The 23,258-nt window shown below is 43.8% G+C and overlaps 1 protein-coding gene across 1 annotated transcript in view; it reads left to right on the top strand.

The window, feature by feature from the left end:
- The first annotated feature begins 7,089 nt into the window (after positions 1 to 7,089).
- Positions 7,090 to 23,258, top strand: part of LOC105040500 (uncharacterized) — a 45,946-nt gene continuing 29,777 nt past the window's right edge. Inside the window, exons 1-6 of the mRNA XM_073254685.1 lie at positions 7,090 to 8,147; positions 9,119 to 9,174; positions 12,145 to 12,203; positions 12,359 to 12,430; positions 16,543 to 16,626; positions 17,746 to 17,853. Coding sequence (XP_073110786.1) covers positions 7,228 to 8,147; positions 9,119 to 9,174; positions 12,145 to 12,203; positions 12,359 to 12,430; positions 16,543 to 16,626; positions 17,746 to 17,853 — 1,299 coding nt within the window. The 5' untranslated portion in view covers positions 7,090 to 7,227. The remainder of the gene's footprint in view (positions 8,148 to 9,118; positions 9,175 to 12,144; positions 12,204 to 12,358; positions 12,431 to 16,542; positions 16,627 to 17,745; positions 17,854 to 23,258) is intronic.

Raw genomic sequence — 23,258 nt, 5'->3', positions numbered from 1 at the left:
GGGTTTCATGTCCTTTGACAGACGGTGGCAAGCCGAGTGTCGTTCAGCCGGCCGTAGGTCGGTCGGCGAGTAGTGGGTGCGACTAAGGTCGCGTCATGTGATAGACGGTGGTAAGCGAATATCCTCGACCGGCCGTAGCCTGGTCGGAAAGTCGCGGCAATAGCCGCGTGGGCTTTTAGCCTTTCTTCGATCGGGGCCCGATCGGCCAGTCGGCCGATGGATTCTGCCCGAAAATTCGACCGTAGAAGGAGTATGAACTCCCGTCATCGTAGATGCATCGGTCCGTGTAAGGGGCCGATGTGTCGTCGGTGCCAGGTCCGCGTCGATGCGTCGGGGCTGAGCGCCGATCAGTAGTCGAAGAGTTAGAACTCCGATTTTTCAAACTGAACTTGTATTCCGACGATTGAATTACAGAATTCACTGGTAATACAGCTTCAAGTTGTCGGCGTTCCAAGTCCGGGGAATGGCTTCCCCTCAAGGGTCTCCAGCCGGTAGGCCCTCGGCCCGAAGGTGTCAGCAACCTTGTAGGGTCCTTCCCAGTTGGGAGCCAACTTCCCTTGGTCCAAGGGCTTCGACACTTCGCCTTCCTCAAGACTAGGTCGCCAGGCCTGAAGAGCTTTGGTCTGACCTTAGCGTTGTAGTACCGGGCGACCCTCTGTCGATATGAGGCCATTCGGATTTGAGCCTGATTCGCAGTTCGGGGAGAAGGTCTAGGTCGGCCCTCTGGCTTTCGAAGTTGTCCGGCTCGTGGTACTGCTCGACCCTTGAAGACGGCAGGCCAATCTCGAGCGGGATCATAGCCTCTGTCCCGTAGGCCAAACTGAACGGCGACTCTCCGGTCGGGACACGGGGGGTCGTTCGTAAGCCCATAGGACGGAGCCCAGCTCGTCGACCCAGAGATCTTTGGCTTCGTTCAGTCGGGTCTTGAGTCCATAGAGCAGGGTTCGGTTCGTCACCTCAACCTCACCGTTGGACTGTGGGTGCCCGACTGAAGTTAGTCGACGACGGATGTGGAACCTGGCGCAGAAGTCCTTGAAGTCTTGGTTGTCGAATTGCCGTCCGTTGTCGGTGATGATGGTGCGCGGCAATCCGAACCTGAAGATGATGGACTTTTGGATGAAGTCCTCCATCTTCCGCTCGGTGATCTGCGCCAAGGGCTCGGCCTCGACCCACTTCGTGAAGTAGTCGATGGCGACAACGATGAACTTCCTCTGGCCTGACGCCGGTGGGAAGGGGCCGAGAATATCGACTCTCCACTGAGCGAAGGGCCATGGAGCGACAATGGGAGTGATTTGGCTGGCCGGTTGGTGCTGAATATTGGCATACTTCTGGCATGGCTCGCACCTTCGGACCAACTCTGCCGCATCCTTCCTCATGGTCGGCCAGTAGTAGCCCTGTCGTAAGACCTTGAAGGCTAAGGACTTGCCCCCCAAGTGATTCCACAAATTCCTTCGTGAACCTCTCGGAGGGCGTAGTCAGCGTCGGTCGGTCCCAAGCACCTGAGCAGAGGGAGGGAGAACGATCTCTTGTAGAGTCGGCCGTCCATGATCACATATTGCGATGCCGACCATCGGAGTCGCTTGGCCTCCGCGGGATCTTCGGGGCTGGTCCCGTCGGACAGGTACCGGACGATCGGGTCCATCCAACTTGGTTCAGACGTTAGCTGCTGTACTTCTTCGACCCGATCGATGCTCGGCTGTTGGAGGTTTTCGACAAACGTCCGACCCAAAGAATCATAGGCCGACGTTGCCAATCTGGAGAGAGCATCGGCGCGGGCGTTCTCCGTCCTGGGGATGTGGGAGATCTCGAAATGCTCGAGGCGGGCCACGAGATCCTTTACCTTCTGAAGATACTTGATCATGGTCGGATCTCACGCCTCGAAGTCGCCCTTGACCTGCCCCACGATCAGCTGAGAGTCGGAGAATGCCCGGAGGCTGTCGACGCCCAGTTCCTTCGCCATCCTCAAGCCCGCGAGGAGTGCCTCGTATTCGGCTTGATTGTTGGAGGCCTTGAAGTCGAACCGGAGGGCGTATTCGGTGACTACCCCATCCGAATTCGTGAGCAGGAGCCCGGCCCCGCTTCCCTGAGCGTTGGAGGCTCCGTCGATGTGAAGTACCCAGGTGGAGATCGGGTCTGGCTCAGAGACCGAATCTCGTCCCGGGCCTTCAGCTCCCGACCTTCGGTCGGTCGTCGGGCACTCAGCGATGAAGTCGGCCAAGACCTGAGCCTTCAAGGCAGGCCTCGTCGGTACTGAATGTTGAACTCGCTAAGCTTCATCGCCCACTTAGCGAGTCGTCCGGATGTGTCGGGTCGGCGCAGTACGGCCCTCAGGGGCTGGTTGGTGAGTACCACGATGGCGTGGGCCTGGAAGTATGGTCGGAGCCGTTGCGCGGAGACGGTCAGGGTGAAAACCATCTTTTCCGTCTCCGAGTATCTGGCTTCGGCGCCGTGGAGCACTTTGCTGGTGTAGTAGATGGGCTGATGGGTTCGGCACTCATTTTCCCGAACGAGCACCGAACTGATCGCCTCAGAAGATGTGGCCAAGTAGAGATACAAGGTCTCCCCGACCTGCGGCTTTACGAGCAGCGGCGGGGAAGCCAGGTACCTTTTCAGGTCTTCAAAGGCCTGTTCGCACTCATCCGACCAAGAGAAACCGTTCGCCTGGCGCAGGGTCTTGAAGAACGGGAGGCACCTTTCAGCTGATCGGGAAATGAATCGGCTAAGAGCGACGATTCTTCCGTTCAGCTGTTGGACCTCCTTCTTGGTGTTCGGATGACGCATGTCGAGGATCGCCTTTATCTTCTCAGAGTTGGCCTCGATCCCTCTCTGAGAAACGAGGAATCCGAGGAACTTTTCCGAGGTCACACCGAAGGCGCATTTGGTCGGGTTGAGCTTCATTCGGTGTCGTTGAAGGGTGCGGAAGGTCTCCTCGAGATCCTGAACATGGTCCGGGATCTGCGTGCTCTTTACCAGCATGTCGTCCACGTACACCTCCATGTTACGCCCGATCTGGTCTTTGAAGACCTTATTGACGAGTCGCTGGTAGGTGGCGCCGGCATTCTTCAATCCAAAGGGCATCACCCGATAACAGTAGAGGCCCTTGGGGGTCACGAACGCGGTGTGCTCCTCGTCTTCAGGCGTCATCCGGATCTGATTGTACCCGACGAAGGCGTCCATGAAGCTGAGCAGTCGAAATCCGGACGTCGCGTCCACCAGCTGGTCGATCTTCGGGAGTGGAAAGCTATCCTTCGGGCATGCTCGGTTGAGGTCGGTATAGTCGATGCAGATCCTCCATTTTTCGTTGGCTTTCTTGACCATGACGACATTGGCGAGCCAATCGAGATACGTGGATTCCCGAATGAAGCCTGCTTCGAGCAGCTTGTCCACTTCTTCGTCAATGGCCTTCTGCCTTTCTGGGGTGAAGGACCTTTTCTTCTGCCTCACCGGCTTCATTGTCGGGTCGATGTTGAGTCGGTGAGTAATTGTTTCTGGAGGGATGCCCGACATATCTGCTGCCGACCATGCGAATATGTCGGCGTTGGCCGTCAGCAGCTCCGCCAGTCGGTGGCGTTCGGTGTCGGGCAATTGAGACCCGATCCAAACTTTTCTGTCGGGATTTTCTCCTATCGGGATCGCCTCGAGCTGCTCGGCCGACGAACCCCGCTCTTCCTCCTCCCGTTGATCCAGTTTGTCGATTGTCAGGGGATCCTTTGTCTCGTCGCTTTGGACGGAGATTTGGAAGCATCGTCGGGCGAGCTGTTGATCTCCGCGCATCTCCCCGACTCCATTTTTGGTCGGGAATCGAACAAAGAGATGGTACGTCGAGACGATCGCCCTGAGGGCGTTCAATCCGGGTCGCCCGAGTATGGCGTTGTAGGCCGAAGGAACTTGGACGACCGCGAAAATGAGGGAGACTGTGCTTTGCCGTGGTTCGGTACCGACCGTCACGGGCAGGGTGATTTCTCCTTCTATCGTGACGGTGTCTCCGGCAAAGCCGATCAAGGGCGTGGAGACCCTACTAAGTCGATCAGTCGGTAGTCGCATTCGGGAGAAGGTCGAGTAAAACAAAACATTTGTCGAACTTCCATTATCAACAAAAATTTGTTTTACATCATAATTGGCTATTGTCGCCGACACAACAACAGCGTCGTCGTGGGGAGCCTGGATGCCCCGAACGTCGTCTTCTGAGAAGGTAATCACGTCGTCCGGGCGCGGCTTTTTCGTCGGCTCCCCCCCTGTAGACGTCCCCGATCCCAGTCGCTTGGAGATCATGTTGATGACTCCAGCCGTCGGCTGGTTAGTCGGTGCCTCTTCAGTCGGCTGGGGGCGTCGATCGGCAGCCGGTCGGGTCGGCGGACCCTTTCGAAATTTGCCGAGATACCCCCGGCGGATGAGATTTTCGATCTCATCCTTCAACTGGATGCATCGCTCGGTGTCGTGGCCGTGGCTCCGATGGAACCGGCAGTACTTCCGATGGTCGAGGCCCTTTGCCTTCAGAGGCGGAGGCCGTCGCAGGTATTCTTCCCCTTCGATCTCCATCAAGATCTGCGCACGGGGAGCGGAGAGAGGAGTGTAGGAGTCATACCTGGGACGCACCGGCCTCGGAGTCTGTCGGCGGGATGATTTTTGGATCTGTCGGGGTGGAGAAAGCCGACTATTGGCCGGGGGCCTGCTTGGTTCGGCGGGCTCCCGACCTTTTCTTCGCTTCTCCTTCGGACCCCTGGGCTCGACCAAGCGTCGGTCGGACGCTCCTTCGTCCGCGCGCATATACTTGTAGGCGCGCTCCAGTAGCTCGGCGTATGTTCGGGGGAGGGTCTTGTCCAGAGAATAAGTAAATCGGGACGACCTCAGGCCCCGCTTCATGGCTGAAACCGCCATGTCTTCGTTGAGGTCCCGGACCTCGAGCGTGGCTGCGTTGAATCGCACCACGAAGTGTCGGAGCGTCTCGTTTTCCCCCTGCTTGAGGGAGAAAAGGCTATCCGACGTTCGCGGCGGCTTTCGGCTGGTGCTGAAATGGGCCACGAACGAGTGCTCGAGCTGCGCGAAGGAATGGATACTGCTCGATCGAAGACCGGAGTACCAAGCCCTGACAGCCTTGCGAAGTGTGGCGGGGAAGCCGATGCAAAAAAGAGCGTCGGTTGCCCCTTGAATCGTCATGAGAGCTTTATAGCTCTCGAGGTGGTCGACTGGGTCGGTGGAGCCGTCATATGGCTCCACGTTCGGCATTTTGAACCGACTGGGAATCGGCTCATCGAGGACCAGTCGAGAGAGAGGCTGGGCGGTCTGGAAGTCGACGTCGTTCGAAGACTTCTGGCCGTCCATCTGCAGTTGGGCGAGTCGGCGGTCGATCTCCTCGAACCGTCGCTCGTAGTCGTCCGCTCGTCGATGCTGGGAGACCCCAGGGGTGGAGCCTCCGGAGGATTCTGAAAGAGAGGCCGACGGTGTGCGCGGCCGCTTTTCCTTCCTCGCCCGTTCCAACGGGGAAGGAGAGGGCCGCTGGGACCGTCGGTCGTCGCGCCGTGGTCGCCCCTCCTCCTCTCCGTGGGAGCGCTGTTGGGAGCGCCCGCATGGAGGCGACAGGGGTCGGCGCGGCCGTCGGCGGCTGCTCCTGGAAGGCATAGGTCGGGCCGCCGGTTGTTGCTGGAGGCTTTTGACTGCGTCGGTCAGTACGGTCATCTGCCGTACGATGGCCGCAATCTGGGCCTCCGTGGTCACTGCAGGGCGCGGAGAGCTAGGCTCTGCCGCCGGTGGGGGCGGGGAGGCTTCTTCCCGGCGGGAAGAGCGCCTGGCCGACCCAGTGACTCTCGATCGTTGAGCTCTTGTCTTTGTCATGCTGGACCCCTTCCTGGCGCGCCAATCTGTTGCGGCCAATCGCCTCGTCGCCCGATCGCCGGGAAGCGTGCACCTGCAAAAGGAAGTCCGCACTGACCGGAGGCGGCTCCGGCGGGGACCCTCCGACGGTCAAGTCAGAGAGGTGACTGGGCAACAGTGAAATGCAGACAGAGAGCTCTGAGAAAGAGAGAGGGAGAGAGAGAGAGGAGCGAGCCTGCGTATGTGGGAAAGACGGGCGGATCGACCCCTTGCACTGTTGCCTTCCCCGGTATATATAGTGGAGTACGGTATGACGCCATCATTAATGACGCGGACAAGTGAGGAACTGTCAACTCACTGTAGACTGTCAGAGCCGCCGTGAAAATGTCATGTCGCCGTGTAGCCGTCTAATCGCCAGGGTTGACCCGGCCCCGGGCGGGACAATGCCCCTAGGTAATTGTGCCGCATGTCCGTGTCAGGGCTGACAACGTCTGGCGACCGTACGGTGGTTGGTGGAGTCGGCCGACCCCAGGTCGGTGGCCAGCAGAGTGGCGTCGGACTCCTCCGTCGGTCGGCGAGCTCTATGTGGGTCGGCTACCAGACCCCTGGGTTTAGTCGGTCGGGAACGGACCGTGGAATGGCCGTAGTTAGCCGCTGATGACGTCCGTCGGCCTGTCGCCCGACCTACGATCGGCCTGTCAGAGTCGTCCGTCGGGCCGTTGGTTAGTCGGTCGGGCTGCCAGCCGGTCGGGCCCTCCGATAGTCGGTCGGTCGGTCGGGGCCGCCAGCCGGTCGGACCCTCCGATAGTCGTTCGGTCGGTCGGTGGGTATCCCCCAACATTACCAATAACCTACTTGTTATTCTAAACATATCAATCCAGATTTCAGTAATTCTTCTATAACATTATCTGTCTGTATTAAATATAATAATAATTATTATTGATAATTTATTTAAATTATAAATAATTTAAATTATTTGATAATTTAATATTGTCAGATGTACCAAGCACAACCTTAGTGACATTCGGGAATGTCATAGTACGGTTAATTGGCCATTAACCGTCGCTTGGGTATCACGCAGGAAGAAACACCGCCTCTAGGAAATACGTTATACAGCCGGCATCGGACGGTCATGATCGCCTAACTGTTATGGTGATGAACGTGACTGACGACGATGAATGGCAGCCAGCTGGCAATCGTAACTCAGCATCGCTCCCGCCTGGGGGCTGGGATCCCATTTTAACGTAGAGCGCTACAAAGGCCAGTTTAGTCGTATCGTTTTCAAGAAGAGCTCCAGCCGCGCAAACGATCTCAGGGTTTCGAACTTGGCGGGCTGTCTTCCAGCACAAGATCGTTTTCTTTACCCCAAAACTCTAAACCCTTCCCATCCCTAATCTCCTCCCTCTCGTCTTCTCGATGCTAAAACCCCATCGGCAACTCCATCAGATCCTCACGATGCGAGCTCTTTGCAGTCTCCTCCACCACAAGAATCTCCTGAGTCTTTCAACGGCCAAATCCCTCTCAAATTCTGGGTTCCTCTTCCCGAATCCCAAGGAAAAGTCGAGTTCTTTTCACCGATCAATCTACTCGGTTCGGAGATTCGTCCACGATGGGAATCGAAGCTGGGAGGAAGAATATACGGTTTCGTCCAGCTTTGGAGACCCCGGAGAAAGCCCTAGAGCCTGGACGTCATACGATCCCTTCACCGATCAGCTTGAATCTAGGGGAGATGGAGCCAGCGATCAAGAAGAGGAATCGACAGCAAGATTTAGGGCAGGCAAGTCGGCCAAGAAGACATTTTCTGCAAAGGAGAGGTATTCGGAAGGGGTTTCGAATGAGCGGGAGGATGGACCCGGGGTCAGGACGTTCTTTGATCCCCTGGAGGAACAGCTTGTAACAAGGGTGGCGGAAGAGGATGATAGTCCAGAAGAGAAGAGATCCAAGACCGAGAAGGTGGTGCAGAAGAGAGTCTTGAAGAAAGAAAAGAAGTCGGAAGAGGATTCGAGCGAGGGGGATGAGAGGAATAGGGTTTCTTTGGGCTCCAGTTCACAGTCCTGGTCATCTATTGTGAGAAGGAGAATGGGGAAGGCCAAGGCCTCTTGGCTTTGTGATAACTGTGGAGCTAAATATGGGCAGTGGTGGGGGACCTGCCCCTCTTGCCAGACCATGGGCTCGGTGAAGAATTTCTTGGAGCCCGAACTCAATAGGTCCAGGGGGACTGAAGTTTCTGAAGCAGCAGTAAGGTCCTGGCTTCTGCAGCAGCCGAGCCAGTTGACTCCTAAGAGCTTGGCTGATGTCAATGCTGGGAGGAACGAATCAGAGTGGCGAATCCCCCTGTGAGTGTTTCTTGGTCTCTCTCTCTCTCTCTCTCTATCCATCTATCTATCTCTCTATCTCTCCATTATCTTGTGTATAAAATACGTCTACTGTGCTGCAACTCTCCGGATGTGTTAATGATAGATTTTTGCAGAAGGAAAGCAATCTTATAGCTTACCATAAAGAGAATATAAGAATATTTTAGTTTACTAATTTCATGTTAGATGATTAATTGAATGGTGTTGAACTGCTTCTCTCTGCAAACAAAATCCTTCTCCTATTATACCATAAACAAGTCTGCTTGAAAGGTTTTACGCTTAAAATACCCTGAGGCCTAAATTCTTTTCCCTTGGTCATTATGACTTGGTTAGTCTGTGAGTGCCATGATTTATAGTATATCCAGGACTTCTAAGTATCTTTGTATTATAAAAGGATCATCCTGATAGTTCTTGGTAAATGCATTCAATAATTTCATACGGCCTTCAATTTTTCAAAAACCTCTCTGGCATACACTTCAATCTGTTGCAACTGATAAGGTTTTGACAATTTGAACTTTCTAGGTGTAGAATACCTTTAATAACCACGTTTCAGTTATAATTTATAACAATGGTCATTGTACCTATATATCATTTCATAAAGCATAAAGAAGTTCTTAACATTCTTCCATTTATATTTTCTATAGAAATTTAAATATGAATATTTTCTAGTTTAGTCATATATGGAGAATTTTGTCTGGAGCAGCTGTTTATGAATGCCACCCTTTTTTGGTGAGGTGCGGGTATTAAAAGTCCTCTCTGCAATTTCTTTAATCAATTAATTCCGGATAGTATAAAACATTTCTCTTGCCCTAAAAGCTTTGATGAAACTTATACTTCCTCTTACTTCTCGTAAAACAAGTAATACAGACAACTGGTTGCAAAAAGTATGAAAAAATACTATGATGTTTTCTAAATCTTAAATAAACATGTTTGTGCTTGCATGTGTTGTTTAGATCTGGACACTTTGGGATGGAGGTTGCTAGGGTTCTTGGTGGTGGCATTGTACCAGGTAATTTAGATTTCTAATCACAATAGTGTCTTTGTATTATTCTTACCCTCCTGAGCAGGTCGTGCTTGACCCTTGCTTTTTAGTGCATCTTTGTTCTTGAGAAAGGAAAACATGCTCATAAAATAGACAATAATTACCTGAGTTGCATTTCTATTCAGAATTCTTTTTTCCTTTCGTAAACTATATCTTATGAATCTTCTTTGATATTGTTTGTTCTTGGTCATGTGTTGTATCCATATATTTATTTAATCAATTTATTTTTCAATCACAAATTTATTTGCTACAATGTAGGATTAAATTCTTGAATTCCTGTTAACTTCATATGGAGTTGGTCTCATCTCATTTACCAATGTGATATTCTGCATTCTCATGTGCTTCAGCTAGGAGTATAATGCTGAGTGGATATCTAAGTCAAGCAATTATATGATTCTCTCTACAAGATTTTATGTAATATAAAGCAAGATGACTAATTGCTATGATTTTGAACTATGGTTTGCCGTACCATCCATTATGGGGCATACAGTACTATATTGATACCGAATTGGTACGTTGTCTCATACCATGTCGACACTCAATATACTGTCTCATACCGCACCAAATTACGTATCGGCACTATAATACAATGGTATCGGTACGGGGGTTGGTATCAAGATGGCGAACCTTGTTCTGAACTGTTTGACATGATAAATCTAATAGTTTTGGATAAGCTTTCCTCCCGCCATCTCCTCTCCCTCCCCGACCATCCACCCTCCCTCCCTCCCTGCCGCTTTGCACCCCAAAAATGATAGAAAAGGAGACCCCCAAATTGTCACACTAAGTGAACTTCCTTTTCAAGTGTGATCACCTAATTGGATGTTAGAATTTATAATGAGAATTAGATTTACTTAAGAATCATTTATTCTCCCGATAATGAATGCATGCTGGTGGTATCTTTCTACTTTGTTGGACCCCCCATGATTGTAGATTAAGAAGGATATGCCCGTGTTATCTTTAGGCTACATTGTTAAAAAGGTTTAAATGGCTTTTTTGCGGAACTTAGGAGTGATAAATTGGTACCGAGGAAGTTTAGCAGGTGTCAATGTTAGTCCAATTCAACATAAATCTCGACTTCTGCCTAATACATATGCATACAAGCATATGCATGTGGTTGCTTAATAACTAAAATTGTGACCTTGTAGGCATAAGACTAATTGGGGCAGAGCGTTATTACATGTCTTTTTACGAAGCATTTATTTTAAGGGGCTATATCATGCAAGCTTTGCCAAATCATTCCTCACAACTTTTCTATGTTGTCTTGGATCCTCTCAGCACTTTCCAAACCCTGATACAGAAACTTCAGCTCTTCCATGTGTAGGAGCATCATTGACCTTCACTGCACATAGTGATTGCATCATATAGTGTTGGTTCCCCACAACTTTATCTTCAATTGGAGCAACTTTTGTGCTTTCTTTATTGTTCTCCTTTCGGACCTAACCCTTCCTAGACTTACCACTTGTCCACTGCAACATCCTTCTCCCCCATTCGCATATACGGTATAGCATCTTTATTGGTTCCACATTACTTTATCTTCAATTGGATCATATCTTGTGCTTCATCTAGCATTCTCCTTTCTCATGTAATCCTTCCTAGATTTACCTCTTGTCCACAACAACATGCTTATCTCACATTTGCACATCTGGAATGCTTTCAATTTATGCTGTTTGTTTTGTTTTTGAGTTTCTTTGTTGCCTTGTTCTTTTGCTTCTTGTGAACTTGTGCTTTCTCGTTGACAATTTATTTTGGATGGCTTTCTTGTATCTACCTTTATTGTAGACCTACTCTGCGTTCTTAGTTAAACTTTCATATACTGAAACCATTCCCATGACAAGGAGCCAAACTCTTTTTATAGATGTTGAAATGAGCAATGAGGAGATAAAATGGATGATAAGGGGATGCCTGTAGTGGCATTTCCTGCCGTACTATTCTTCTGATGGTGAGACTGAGCAAGTCCTCAATGTATTTTAAGGTGGGTGGCCTAAACATAACTGCACTTATGGTCAGATAATGATGATTGATGCCGGTGACTATTATGTTTGAATATGAAATTTGACAGTAAGGCTGGATATGATGTGAGTAATATCATCCAGCCGTGGCCATTCGCATCCATAATTTAAATTAATAATTGGGATTTTGAGATCAATATGTGGGAATTTAGGAAGAATAGAGCTGGAAAGGGGCTAAGCTTGCTTTATTATGGAGGACTATTAGAAGACAAAATGGTTGATTGTTTTGTTGTGGCAGCTAAAGCTAGATACATATAGTAAAGAGTGAGAATGGGAGATACCTTTCAAGGGGGAGACAGGAGGGATGGACAGAGAGAGGCTTGAGGTTCTAACTGTAAACAGAAATGAGACAGATGCAACAAATATTATATCTGCATGTATATTTGACATTGTTTCTTGAAACATTTATAGGTCCTAATGGATCTGATATTAACTCAAATGAAGATTTGACATTTACAGATCATGTCAGTTTTCTTGTAATATCAACTTTGTGCCTCATGTCACTTTTAAGACACCAATTATTCTGTATGACATAATGCAACAATCATTATGCTGACAACCTAGCTCACTCTTGTAATCCTTGACCTACTTCTTGGAAGAAGTCAATTTTCCAAAAGATCTGTTCAACTTAAAATATTAATATACATTCTATTTGCAGACATATGCAAGCCTCGCTAAATGGGAGAACAAAATTTATTTGGATTGATTATTTGCTATGTCGAAACCTCTTTGTAGAATAATTTTTTTTGCCTGTGTTTATTCGATTTTCTCTACCTTTTAGATGATTGAGTTATAACATACAGTATAAATTGTATGAAACTTCATTAGAAGATTCCTGTATAAATTAAAATTTACGTAGAATGGATTGACTATTGCAGCTGTCAAATTTTATTAATATGAGTGGTTTAGTCGTGCACTTGGCTTGTAGGTTCCTTGGTTTTAGTTGGTGGGGACCCTGGTGTTGGCAAAAGTACATTATTATTACAGGTACAAGCTTGTTTCCTAACTTGTATAGGTAATTCTGAATACAATAAAGTTATGTATATCGGAATGGATGTTCTACTGTACATGTATTTCTTGAATATTTTGTCCATCTATAAATTGTTCAGTTTTGACTTGGAAATTTGTCTTTCAATATGAAGATTGCTGCTATTGTAGCTCAAGGATGCATTTTTAAGGGGCCTGCTCCAGTTGTATACGTCTCTGGTGAGGAGGTTGGTTTTGATTATGCTATTCATGGTTTCACTTGTGTGCATGCTCTTGTTAACATGGTGTCATTTTATCATACCATATGATGCTTCCTTTTGCATCATAATCATTTAGGTGGATCTTTTGTGTTTTATGTGCTTACACACAGTTTGTTGTACATGCTATCCATTCTTCATAATTTGATGAACATATTACTTATTCAACATCATCGCCATGTACATATATATATATATATGCTATTGCCCTCATGTTTGTTCATCATGTTGGCTTCTTTCCAACTGTTGTTCTCTATGTAGCATGGGAATAATTTATTGTTGTACATGCTTTTCTTTCTTCAAAGGACCCTCGGTACACCCTATCCTTTGCATCTGTTTCATCCTTTGTGTTTCTCTTGCATTTCCTTTAGATGCTGGTGGAGTCTGTTCAAAATAATTCATGTCTGCTTATATTACATTTAATTTTGATTTGTCAAAGAACTAGATTTTTTTTTTTTTTTTTTTTTTTAAGTCTTGGTTCAGCCTTTGTTGCTATTTGGATAATTTAGGGCATATTTGGGAAATCCAGCAGGATTGGGCTGGATTCCTGTTGGATCATGGATGCACAGTCTATTTAAACAAGGCCCATGTCAACCCAATCCTTGTCCAGCTAAATCCTGTGGGAGCAAAATAAAAACCTCTGGTAGGTCTCTTTTTTTTTTTTTTTTGGATCCTGCAGTCTGGCAGGCCCATACATGGGATTTAGGCCTAGACTAGGATGGGCCTTTAGAGAAAAAAAGGGTTGGTCAGGTTAATAGGCCCGGTTCCTATAGGAATTCCAGCCCAATCCTGCTGGATTTCCCAAACTGCCCCTTAAAATTCCGAACTTCCATTGGTAAAAGTTCATTTTTGTTTATTTCATATTGTGTTACCTTATCTTACCATGACATCCCTGACCTTTCCTTGTCTATGTTATTTATGTATTTTCTTGTATGCTAGTAACCTGACAAATGAATATACATTTCATATTTGGTCAACTTTCTCATGAAGTTAACTGGGCATGATTATAAACCTAGCAGGCACAGTTACATATTTATCTTTCTGCATCTAGAACCTGCCTAAATGAGTCCTCTGTTCTACCTCAGACATGTTGTTGTATGGCGTCATATGTGGGGTCATTCATCTAGCTCTGATTTATTATTTAGTTTCTATTATTGCTCTGGCTGTCTTTTATTCTTCTGCTAATAGCTTGCGCAAGCAATCTCCTTACAGAATTGATGGTTCTTATCTTTGAAGCTAGCATTGCTTTATCTCCTGTGCTTATTTTGAGTCTTTGACTTGCTTATCTTGATGCAAGAACCTCTCTTGTTCCTTCCAGGTGGTGGCTCTTGTTGCTGATTGTTTGGCATTATTTTATGCACCATGTTTTTAAATATGTCAATTCTACATGGATATTGCTTTCAAGAACATTTGGTTTACAAGCTCCTTTAAATCTTACATTCTTCAGGAGTAGATTGTGGGGCTCGTTAATTTGTCCAATATCTTCTTTCTTGAGGCACAGTTCTTCTAGCTTTCTTATCATCATTTCCACAAATAAAATAGTATCGTTGAGCATACGCTGTCATATTGAAAGCAATCAGTCTGTATTCCTACCTGCACTTCTGATTTGGGTTGAGATAATTCTAAAAGCACTATATCTGACTCAGTGCTCTTTAATTCATTGCCTGTACTGACTCAATGCTCTTTAACTCATTGCCTGTATTTCTGCTTCTGATGGCTCAATATTAGTTCCACTTTCTGACAAAATTGTTATTCCTTATATTTTGCTCTCCACTGATTTATTGTCATCTTTCTAACTTTTCATCTTCTGGATTATGAATGCATCCTTTTCTTTTATCCACTTAGGGAGAATAAATTTCAACTCGTTCATTGGATACAATTTTATGCATAAAAAAATATCAAGACAGGTGCATGCAGCTAGTAATTTTTTGAGCATGTTGTGCTTAATTCTCTTCTTTTCAGCTCATTGATTCTTCCTAGTTCCATTAATGAGAGTCTTCTTCTGAACTCTGTCTATGTTCATAAAGTTGATGCCTTCTCTGCATGCTCTTTCCCTGGTTCTTCTGTTTTTTCCTAAACTTCCTGCTATACATGCTTATATCATGCAGCATTATAGTGCCATTCCGATGAACATATGACTGGTGGCTTTTGGTCTTGTCATCCATACCCTAATCGATGACCCCACATCTAGTTGCTAATTCTGAGCAGTACTATCCTCTCCATGGTCATCATTAAAAAGATCCACCTGCTTATATTCTTTTCTTACTTCCAGTAAAATTCACCTTGGTACTTCCTTGTGGCTACCCATTCTTATCATAAGCTGCAAACGTACAGACAGGCTGCTACTATTTGTCAGCAATAGGAAACTAGCTTAGCTGCTTGTTGGTTTTTAGTGAATGTTGATGATTTCTTTATCCAATCCCATTTGTACAATTCTGTCCTTATTCTAGTGGTTTTTATAAGATTTATATGTTTTTGTGGAGTGTCATTAAAGAGTGTCTTGAAGTTTGAATTGTTGAACTTGCCTCTATTCATGTTCTTGGTCTTATCTATGAGCAAAAAGTTGCTCCTGTTACTAGAAAAAATTTTTCTTCTATTTACTGCTGTCAATTTTATTAGTATCAACAACTATACTAACATGGGATGAATAAATTTTTCCTGATTCATGGACATCTAGTTTGGTTCGATTCATAACCTCCTGTGTTTCTTTATTCGCCTCAGATCTTCCATCTTCTACAGGTCATCTGTTGCCCTTAAAAGTCCTCTCTTGCATAATTTTAGGAGTTTGGTCAGGTGATTGCTTTTTTTTTTTTTTTAATTTTTTTTTTGGGCATAGTTTTTGTTACTATTGGTAATTATACCATTGCTGTCCATGCTTTCTTGTGTGGTGGAGCCTGCCAAACCCCACTTTCCTTGGTGGTTAGGAGGTCTTTCTTGCTATAAATCTGGCAAGAGTTAGAGGTCTGGTACCACCCTCTTCCTCTTAAAAGTTCTCTTGGGTAGTGAAACCATTTCTTTTAAGGTTGGATAGCATGTTATCACTGAAAGTGATCCTGACCATATTCTGTTTGGCAGGACATACTTGTAGTGCCAGTTATAACTCAGATTTGGACTGCTAATTTCACAGGCTCTTGAACTGCTTATATGCCTTTTGAAATTCATTTGAGTCTTGCATTAATGATGCTAAGCTTCTTAACAATTTCACTTGGAATTTTTCAGTTTCTTCCAATTTGGTTTATTGCTTTGTCTCCTTGTCAGGACTTGATATGGTCAGCTAGCTTGTCTCTTCATAGCTGATCTTTAGTATATTTGCTCTGTTTATGGGAGCATGACTCATGCTCACTTTTTATTCTATTTCAAGCTGTATGGTCGGGTGATTTCTTGTTCCCATATCTTCACCTGATGTTGAGTCTTTCTCAGTGATTATCTATCTTTTGGAAGTCTAAGAAGTAGGACATCATACCATATTACTGCTGATACAGAATGCACAATGATTGGTACATTCACTTTCACTTTTTAGGTTTCTTGCCTGCCTATTGACATAAACCACTACTATTGCATCACTTGCACCCAAAAGAGTGACAAGAATACTTTCCATCTTGTCAGTAATCCAATCTTTCATCAGGAGTACCAAGCATGTGTGGCAATTAGTTGTCCTACTCCTGCCATCATTACATTTTCGGGGCGCACTTCACTTTGTTGATTTTTTGAAATTTCACACCATTTAACCTTTTCTTCTTTGTGGAAATGTTCATTATGATGATGAGCCATGAGTTTTAGAAAAGGCAGAAGAGTGGGGGAGATAATTAGAGCATACATTTACATGTGTAGGACACAAAATATTTTTAGAAGTGGTGATCTCATACTATGATCATAAATCTGTTAAGCTGTTGCTTTTATTGGTGAAAGATTTGGCTTTCATAACTCTTGTTTGCTGTATGGTAATTGCTGCTTGTATATGGACATGACCATACCAAAGACAGATGAGGTTCAGTATCTTCATCATGCCTGTATGATTGTTTCACTTTACTAGCCTTATTTGCTGTTGTATGAACATACCTTGTCTTCCCATGGTGTCACAGAGTATTGAACAAATTGGGAACAGGGCTTACCGCATGGGAATCACAACAGAAGACCTCTACTTGTACTCGAGTACAGATATTGAGGTGCTTGCTTTTACATAGTTTGGTATCTATGTTTCCTTTATAAGTGCTACAGAAATTTAGTCATGTTGGATTATGGAGAAGATAACTATCTGTTGTTGTATTTTTTCTCAGTTGCTAATGTTATATCAATATTATTGTGCATCTAAAATGAATTTTGGAGATTGAAAATGTGGAAGTTTAATATGAGTAGAAGAACCAAGAAAGTTGTTCTCCAAGAGCATATACATGTGATATGCCTACTTTGACCTTTGGCCTTTCTAATAGTACAATAGCCGCATTGAAGGCAAGTGGAACTTTGGACTCCATAACTGCTATACAATATCTGTTGGTCATGTAACAATGTTTACTTTAGCAACTTTGAGCCAAAAAGAAAAAGGAAATTTAGTTAAAGGTACTTCCTGAACTGGTATATTGGTTAGAATATGAGAAGCAGAAAGCAATATCACAACTTAGTTGAATAGGTTGGCAGCACATTGATGACAAGTTAGTGCTGCAGCTGGTACGTAACCTTCTGTATGTTTCATGAATCAGTGTTAAGTAATCATGCAGATTCATTGGGTTTTCTACAATCTTTTGACTTTCAGTACTGTTGAAAGAAGAGTGCAATTTGACATTCTTGTGTTGCCTCAGAATTTCTTTGAAAACAATTAACAGTCAAACTTTCCGTTATCCTGCTTCTGTATCTAGTGTTTCGACAAATGTGCTTCAATATGGTTAAACAAAGAAATGGCTTCTTTGGATGCATTAAAGTTGATATTATTTTCAGCCATTCCCTTTGATACACACACACCCCTATGTGCATGCTTATCAACATATCTGTTAACATGTTCATTTTGTATCTTTTTTGCTTGTGTATCATTCTGTCGATGGTATCTAGTTGACCTGCATTTGGCGCTGAGTGCACTTCCTATTATTTTTGCTAGCTTAGTGGCAATCTTGCTGCCTGTTTGGAATGCAAGTTTTAGTCTATAACTCTTCCAGATTATGTATAATATTGTAAGACCACTTGTTTGCATAATAAGACTGTTTTTTAATGGCTGAGGAATTTTGCATTTTGTAATATTTTGGAAGTGTCAGATACAACTTTCTCTAAATTTTGGATAAATTTGTTCTTTGCAGGACATCTTGCATAAAATCCAAAAACTCTCTCCTCAAGCTCTTATCGTGGATTCTATTCAAACTGTTTACTTGAGCGGAATTGCTGGAAGTGCTGGAAATGTTATGCAGGTCTTTTCTTTCTTTCTTTTTTTTTAAAAAACTTTGAATTTTGAATCTTCTAGAGCTTCCTTGACCAGATCTTATATTGGATCTGCAAAGGAATACCAACTAGAATCAAACATTTTAGATCAATGTGAAGTGTATTCAGCACAGACTTTATTTGTTGCCATAATGCCCCATATCTTTGGACTTGTTTTACTTCGCATCCTATGTAATACAAAGCTGAGGTGCCAATTTTGACCAAACCAAATAATCTTTATAATCATTAATTCTGCCTGAAGAAAGGATTGAAGCCTTGGTATTGATACCTGGCCCGGTTTGTTTCCTGATAGGTGTAGTACCGTGATGGATCTAGGTGAATAAGTGGAAAAAATTTGACAAAAAAAATCATCCTAGGAAGCACCACCATCCCAAGTGTTGGGATGCCACTATCCCTGTCTGTTTTGGCCAGTAATGGGGACAATTAGGATGTCCGGATTCTTGAGCGAACTGGTGTCTTGGGGGTGTCCTTGGTACTGTTTACTCATCGTGATGGTATGGTACTGGTGTGTCGTGTTGGGTCGCAAAAGGACATGAATCCCCTTGGCGTAAATGGTCGGTACTACTTGGTTCAATTTATGTAGAACCTTCAACCTCCTAAATATATTTCCTGAATATAGTACTATTAATTATCTTGACCTCATTGTCGTGTACACATCTGTATAAAACATAATCTAGGGGATAATTCAAATAGTTGGTATGACTTGTTTTGAAACCTTTATACTCTTGAATGTATATAAATTTAGTATTCGTACTCATTTTGATCTTGTTGTCAAACACTGCACAACAATCATGCAAAATGGACTGCAACCTAGTCAGCAGTTAATTAATAATCAGTGCATGAAATGGTCTTTCTTTTGATATCACTCAGGTTTTATACTTTGTTGCATGCCCTTGAGAAATGTTTATTTGTATTTCCAAGCTATCAAAATCAAATCTAGATGTCTATCTGTTTACACTTTTCTTATCTTGAGCTTAGATGTTGAATATCCAATCACATCTTCATCTTCCATATACCTGAGATCTTGTCAGAATATTGTTAGCTAAATCTAGCTTTTCAGTTTTCACTGTATCCTCTGCACGTACCATTCAATCTAGGCATGATGGATTTTCTCCACGGGAAGATTTCTTTGCTATAATTGTACACTCTCAAGTCTCAACTCTAAAATACGTGCATGCACTTTCAATTCCTATTGTTGCAATGTCACTTTGAAACCTCACCATTTTGAGTTTTCGTTTGTTGTTGCTGGGTTATCCTCCATTTCCTATAATGCCACCACTTTGTTGAGGAGTTTAGGATGTCATAAAAGAAACATATATGCAATCAAGAATAATGAACTTGCTGGTTTGTAGATATTTTTTATACTAAATTGAGTGTAAACAAATGTGGGCTTGTGCACATGTTATACTATATCAAAAACTTTGAAATTATTGGTTCCAAATTTACATTTCTATTTTCAAAGTAAAGCTTGTTTCCACTTCATTGTCAACATACAGATATTTGTCAACAGCAGATATAATGCAGTAGATTGATTATTCTACATCACTGAGACAATTTTTGCTATACCTTAAAAGTTGTTCTAATGTGACTTACCCATACTGTAGATTAGCATGTATATCATATGTGCCAGGATACCTTATAACACCATGTGGAAAATTGTATAATGCTGAGGGGCTAATTTTGTTGCTTTGTTAGTGTCACGATATTGGAAGTATGCTTCTAATGATACAGAAATGCATTACTAGCTGGATTGGTTTAAAAATTAGTAGAATCAACCCATTTTTCTCATAATATTTTAGTTTTTGGACTAGCAAGCTAAAAACATAAATAAATGGTTACACATGTCATTCTAGTGCAGCATATTTGGAATGTGGCCAGTTTGGTTTCATCATTTAATGATTTTTGTTAATGTAAAATCATTTAGTGATTTCTGTTAATGTAAATAAATATGACAGAGATACACTTAGTCACCACACATAATTTCATGCGTCTGGATTTGCTTCTAAGCATTTATTTTTACCTGAAGATGATACCAAACCCAAAGTGTGAACATTCTGGTGTGGCTCTTTCGGCCCTCTGAACCAGTTTGAATATATTAGATGGTAAAAAGAAATATAGAGGGAAGAAGGAACAGACAGTCGGCTGATTTAGGGCCATGGTTTCTGCACTGGCCAACTCCATGCCCCATCTCTCTCTGTAGCATTGTATTTTGAAATGTGTATAATGGGGGCCCCTTTGGGGTCGGGTGTAAAGTAAAAGTCACATAACAGGTCATGTTTACACCACAAGGGTCATTTATTTTTGGAGGCATTTAAATATCAACTTTCATAAAAATAATTAAAAGATGCTTTCCATAACAAGCTATTTAATTGCTGTGCATGAAGAACCTCCTGCTGCTCTGTCTCTCTCCTCTACATCCTTTTTTTTTCTCTGCCTGAAAGAGATATCGCTGGGCATGTTTGTTGCAAGCAAGAGATGTGTTGTGCTTGTTTTCTTTATTATATTCAGCCGCCTAAGCAACTTGCTTTTACCAACCTAGAAAGTTTAGATAATGAGTTCAATGTTCTACTATATCCAATTAATCTAACAACAAGATTGTGGTAGTTTTGGATGTGTCAAAACATATTCAACTTTGTGGCAAGCTTTGCCATACTGGTCTGTATCATACCATACCGACGCTTGATATGTCTTATTGCTCATATAGTACCGCATATTAGCATTGCAATAGAATGGTCTCGGTACGGGATTTGGTACTAAGATGCTGAACTTTGCTTTGTAGCCCTTTATGCAAGATTTTTGGAACCGATATGGGGAACCCATATCGATTTTTGACTAGTTCGGTATGGTATTGATTCCATACCGTACTGACACTCGATATGGTGTTGCATGCTAGTTCCATACTATCATATTTTTTTTTTTCATTTTTTCAGTTTCTTTTCAATCCAATTATTTTTTTAATTTTTGAATGATTTTAGATCCAAATTAGTGTTTATGTTATATAATATTTCTATCACTTCGAAATAAAATAAAAGAAATCGAAAACAATACATTAAATATATTTAAAGTACAAAGTACAATATACTAATCTCAAGATCTATTGATTTAGTTTCTCGTCGAATGTCGATGATGCTTGTAGATATCTGAATTGTTCACATAATCAGGAGAAACATCAATCCATTTATCTAACCAAGCGGCATTATAGTTTTAAATATTCATCCCATAAGGCATCTGCTTTATATTATAGGACATCTCAGATCTCTTGCTAAGCTTTGACTCTAAGAAGTATCTTCGGATTGATGGTACGATTGTGGAGGGGTTTATTCAAATATATCGATAGCAAAATCTGATTTGTAAGATGTTTCAGACTGCATAGGATAGTAGCTACTTGGATGCACTATACCCATATCCATATGGATGATAGGCTGTCTGCAGGTAATAAAATTCATAATACAAGAATAAATCTGATACATCCATAGATTTTACTTCACATGCAAGGTTATCTGTAGCTGCATCGTGTGCTTAAAATTTCTAGGAGCCCACGCGTATATGAAATCGTATTCTCGTGAGCTCTATTAGCTTGTGCATCGTGGTTTCTATCCTATGTGGCATGCGTATACTGGTACCCACTGGTGAATCAAAGATCATCTTGCACTGCATTTCAGGAACGATGGTCTGTCCTTTCCCTCCTTGACCACCAAATTCATGACTATTAGAACTGTCATCACTCTCCTTCATCTCTGAATCTGAGTGAGGTAACTCATCCACTCTTTCTATTAGGACTGTAATCATCTTTTCTTTTTCTATCTTTTCATTGAATAGTTGTCTGGCCTCTCCTCATGCCCCTCTATGATTGATTTTGTTGTGCTTGAAAGAATGGATGTCTTCTTTCTGATTGAGATAACCGATCTCGTCTAAATATTTTTCGCTCAAATATCTGGGAGGATGTCTCGGATACGGAGTCACATGATAAATGACTTTGTCCGCAGGCTATGGCTGATCAGTTGGAATCTTACGTGGAATATTTCTCTACCCATTGTCTCAGATCTTTCCTGACCTCGTGAGCTACCAAATTAGCGGGTTGTGGAAGAGATTCTGGCTCAGATCTTTTCTGCCTGCCAAGTACTATGGCATAGCCAGGCACGGCCTGCCAAGTACTGTAGCGGGCTGTGCTAAGGCACGGCCCAATACTAGGGGTTGGGTTGGGCTGGGCTGGGGGTTTGGTGGCTCGCAGCCCAGGCCTGGCACGGCCCTTCAGGGCCTGGGTTGGCACGGCCCGTCGTACCGGGCACGACGCGGCATGGCACGTGCCTAGGCCCGGCACGGCCTGCGTGCCAGCCCACAAGGCATGGCCTGCATGCCAGCCCATATGGACCATGGCACGGCCCATTTGGCACAGGGTGTTTTTAAAGTTTTTATTTTAAAAAATAATTTTTATAAAATAAAACAGGTTGGGGACTTGGGGGATAAATAAAAAAAGGAGATATTGAAATTTTTTTTGTAAAAGTAACAACCACCTTGTAATGGTGGAGGATTTGACATGGACCCCTACTAATTTATTAATATAAATTAAAATTGTACAAAAGAGGAAGGGGGCTAGGCCTGATCTCCAGAACACAATGAGGAGAGAGAAGAAAATAGAGGTGACTCACCTCAACAAATAAAAAGTAAAAATATATAATTTTAAAAAATTAAGAATTAAAAACAAATCTTAGTGATTGTTTGTGCCGTTTGTGTCGTCCTCATCATCAGGTTCAGTATCATATCATCCTCTATCCTGAAGTCTCGCCTTCGCATCCAGTCAATTTTTGAAGCAGAACAGCATCTCAACTGTCTTATCCGTCATCTCAATTCTTGAATTGCTAAATTATAATTGCTACTTGCTAAATATTGAATGGAAGAAAGCATAATTGCTAGAAGAGAGAATAAATAGGAGTAGAGAGATTAGAGAGGGAGAGGATTGGTTTGATGAATTGGTGTGGTGAGAATGAAGGAGGGTCTTATTTATAGAAATCTCAAAACATTCATTTTCCTAAAATACCTTTCAAGCTAGCCATTTTTTGGTTGTTGGAGGGGTCAAAATGGTCATTTTCCAAATATAACCGTTATGATTCAAAAAAAAAAAAAAAAGATTTTGCTGTCATGGGCCGGGTCTGGCTTGCAACAGTCTTAAACGGACCGTGTCAGGCATGGCTCGTTTGGTCCGTGGCCCGATGGGCTTGGATCGAGCCGTGCTAGGTATGGTGCAGTGCCCAAGTCTAATTCTGGCTCATCAAGCTCCAGCTTATGTTGATGGTCTGTAAGCCTTCCGATCATCGAATCCTCATCATCAATAGCATAATCATTTATTTTGGGACTGTGTACTTCAGCTGTACTT

Source organism: Elaeis guineensis, chromosome 3 (assembly GCF_000442705.2).
Source record: "Elaeis guineensis isolate ETL-2024a chromosome 3, EG11, whole genome shotgun sequence".
NCBI classification, from domain to species: Eukaryota; Viridiplantae; Streptophyta; class Magnoliopsida; order Arecales; family Arecaceae; genus Elaeis; species Elaeis guineensis.
This window is presented reverse-complemented; position numbering and strand designations above follow the sequence as displayed.